General features: G+C 45.5%; 1 protein-coding gene across 1 annotated transcript in view; it reads right to left on the minus strand.

Moving 5' to 3' along the window:
* Positions 1-623: 623 nt before the first annotated feature.
* Positions 624-3,365, minus strand: part of EMH_0011980 (uncharacterized protein) — a gene marked incomplete at both ends in the record, with an annotated part of 9,634 nt that continues 6,892 nt past the window's right edge. Inside the window, one exon of the mRNA XM_013499408.1 lies at positions 624-3,152. Coding sequence (XP_013354862.1) covers positions 624-3,152 — 2,529 coding nt within the window. The remainder of the gene's footprint in view (positions 3,153-3,365) is intronic.

Here is a 3,365-nt window from a genome sequence, read left to right on the forward strand (position 1 = left end):
GCAATAACAACCTGAATGCATGCAGAGTAACTGCTTGTGCTTCTATATTAATACATATATACACAATACAACAAACAAACAAATAAATAAATAAATAAATAAATAAATAAATAAATAAATAAAGATAAACAAACAAACAAACAAACAAACAAATAGAAGCAAGCAACCGAGAAAACAAACAAACAAACAAACAAAAAAACAAAAAAAAACAAAAAAAAACAAAAAAACAAAAAAAGGTGTATAGACACCGCAGATTACGGAGAAATAAATAAACGCAAATTAACGCAATTTTTTTTTTTTAGTTTTTTTTAGTTTTTTTTATTTTTTTTATTTTTACATACAAACACCCAGCTGTATATATATATATATATATATATGTATAATACCTTATAATATATTTATCTAGTCTATATTTATATTATATATATGTATAGTATATTTTGTATATATTATAATAGATAGTGTACATACACCCTAAACAATATAACAAATTACATAAATATATAAATAAACAAATAAATAAATAAATAAATATATAAATAAATATTTATATATTTATTTATTTATTTATTTTTTTTATATATACATGCAGCTGAGCTGCCTATACACCCCAAAGTATGAGTTCATTGTACAGCGCATGCATTTGCTGTTTCTTTTTCTCTATTTTCTTCTTTTTTTTCTTTTTTGTTTTTTGTGTTTTCTTCTGTTGCTTCTGCTTCAGCTCCATGCTGCTGACTAGCTGCTGCTGCTGCTGCTGCTGCTGCTGCTGCTGCTGCTGCTGCTGCTGCTGCAGTTGGATTAAAGCAGCAGTCTCTATTTGTTTCTTCTTTATCTGCGAATTGCTGCTGCTGCTGCTGCTGCTGCTGCTGCGGCAGTTGTTGCTGCTGCTGCAGGTGCTGCTGCTGCATGTGCTGCTGCTGCAGCAGCAGCTGTTGCTGCTGCTGCTGCTGCTGCTGCTCCCTGTTGCTGCTGCTTTTTGCGTCTGCTGCTGCTTCAAGTGGCTCAGATATTCCGGGGCAGCAATCGCTGTTTGTTGCAGCAGAAAAAGCTGTGGAAATGCTGCTGCTGACAGCAGCAACAGGTAGCTGCTGCAGTTGCTGCTGCTGCTGCTGCTGCAGTTGCTGCAGCTGCTGCAGCTGCTGCAGCAGCAAACCTGCTGCTCCTGCTGTAGATAGACACATCTCTCTATCTTCAGCAGCAACACTATACAGAGGACGCATGCAATCTGTGCTGCCGTCTCCTGCTGCTGCTGCTGCTGCTGCTGCTGCTGCTGCTGCTGCTGCGTCTGGGGTGTTCAGACCCTTCGGGGGAGACATTACAGCAGCAGATGAAGGGGGGATGGTGCTGCTGCTGCTGCTGCTGCTGCTGCTGCTGTTGCTGCTGCTGTTGTGCTGGCTAGAGGGAGATGTGCACTCAACAGGGGCCGCCCATCTTTGAGCTGCTGCTGCTGCTGCTGCTGCGTCTGTTTGCTGCTGCTGCTGCTGCTGCTGCTGCTGTTGCTGCTGAATTTCTTCTGCTTTCCATCTGCTGTCTTTAGAAGCAGCAGCAGCAGCAACAGCAGCAGCAGTATCTGCTGCTGCTGGTGTGAGTGTTGGCTTGTGTCCGTTTTTGCTGCTGCTGCTGCTGCTGTTGCTGCTGCTGCTGCTGCTGCTGCTGCTGTTGCTGTCTGTTGCCCTTTTGCTCTGAGTCTGTGGGGGGATGCCATCCTGTCTGCTGCTGTTGCTGCTGTTGCTGCTGCTGCTGCTGCTGTTATACTCTCTTGCTGCTGCTGCTGCTGCTGCTGTGATATGTGGGTTTCTGCCTGCTGCAGGGGGCCCTCTCTGAATCGTGGTGTTGCTGCTGCTGTTGCGGTTGCTGTTGCTGCTGCTGCTGTTGCTGCTGCTGCTGTTGCTGCTGCTGCTGTTATTGTTGCTGCTGTTGCTGCTGTTGCTGCTGCTGCTGGGTTGTGTTGCAGCTTGTTGTTGATTGAGGCCTTTCCTCGCACCTGCATTTGTCCTGCTGCTGTTGCTGCTGCTGCCGCTGCTGCTGCTGCTGCTGTTGCTGCTGCTGCTGCTGCTGCTGCTGCTGCTGTTTTTCTGTGTATCGTGGCGGCTAGCAGCAAAAAGAAATAAATTTTGGTTTTCGTTCTTTCGTGCTGCATCTCCCCCTGAGCGTCTGTCTCTCCATCTGCTGCGGCTTCCTTGTCCTGCTGCTGCTGCTGCTGCTGCTGCTGCTGCTGCTGCTGCTGCTTGTTCTGCTGCTGCTGCTGCTGCTGCTGCTGGAGCAGCAGCAGGCAGAGGCCCAGACCTTATGTACGGGCGGCTACCAGGAGGGAACGCATGCAGCTGAGGGTAGGGGAGGGATACATTGTTTGCTGCTGCTGCTGCTGTTGTTGCTGCTGCTGCTGCTGCTGTTGTTGTTGTTGTTGTTGCTGCTGCTGTTGTTGTTGTGGTTGCTGTTGCTGCTGTGAAAGAAGAAAAGCTACAACCGCCAGGAGCAGCAGCAGCAGCAGCAGCAGCAGCAGGATATGGGTTTATAGGAACGATATTTCCTGCTGCTGCTGCTGCTGCTGCTGCCGCTGCTGCTGCTGCTGCTGCAGCTGCAGCTGGCCCCCCACCACAATTTTCTGCTGCTGCGAGTAACGCAGCTGCAGCAGCAGCAGGAGGAGGAGCAGCATTATTTGCTGCTGCTTCTGCTGCTGCAGCAGCAGCAGCAGCAGCAGCAGCAACTGCTGCTGCTGGCTCATCCGCATGCAGCAGCAAACGAGGATAAAGAAGAACCCTAGCAGCAACAAGCAGCGGCAGCGGAAACAGAGAAAGACAATCATTTATAAATTTTTGCTTTTCTTCTTTTTGTGTTTTTCTATCGATTATAATAAATGATAAAAACAATAAAAAGTCTGCTGCTGTCTGCTGCTGCTGCTGCTGCTGCTGCTGCTGCTGCTGCTGCTGCAGCAGCAGCTGCTGCTGCTGCTGCTGCTGCGGTATCCCTGGCTGCAGCAGTTCAGGTAAAGGAAGAGAACCAGCACCAGCATCAGCAGCAGGACTCGAAATATAAGAGAGCAGCAACGAGAAAAAAGGAGCAGCAGAAGGAAGCAAAGACACCGAAGACAGCCAATTGAGGGGGCGAGATAAAACCACACGCAGAGCGGAAGAAGAGGCAGAATTGCCCTGCTGCAGAAAAAAATAAAAATAAAAATAAAAATAAATAAAAATAAATAAATAAAAATAAATATAAATAAATATAAATACAAATAAAACCATTAATTAATTGATTAATTTATCTAATTACTTTATTTATAGCAGAAGATGAAGCAGAACTGCCCTGCTGCAGAAAAAGAAAAAAAAATAAAAAAAATAAAAAAAAAAAAAAAAAAAAAAAAAAAA

The sequence above is a fragment of the Eimeria mitis genome, genomic scaffold, assembly GCF_000499745.2.
Source record: "Eimeria mitis Houghton genomic scaffold, Emh_scaff429, whole genome shotgun sequence".
NCBI classification, from domain to species: Eukaryota; Apicomplexa; class Conoidasida; order Eucoccidiorida; family Eimeriidae; genus Eimeria; species Eimeria mitis.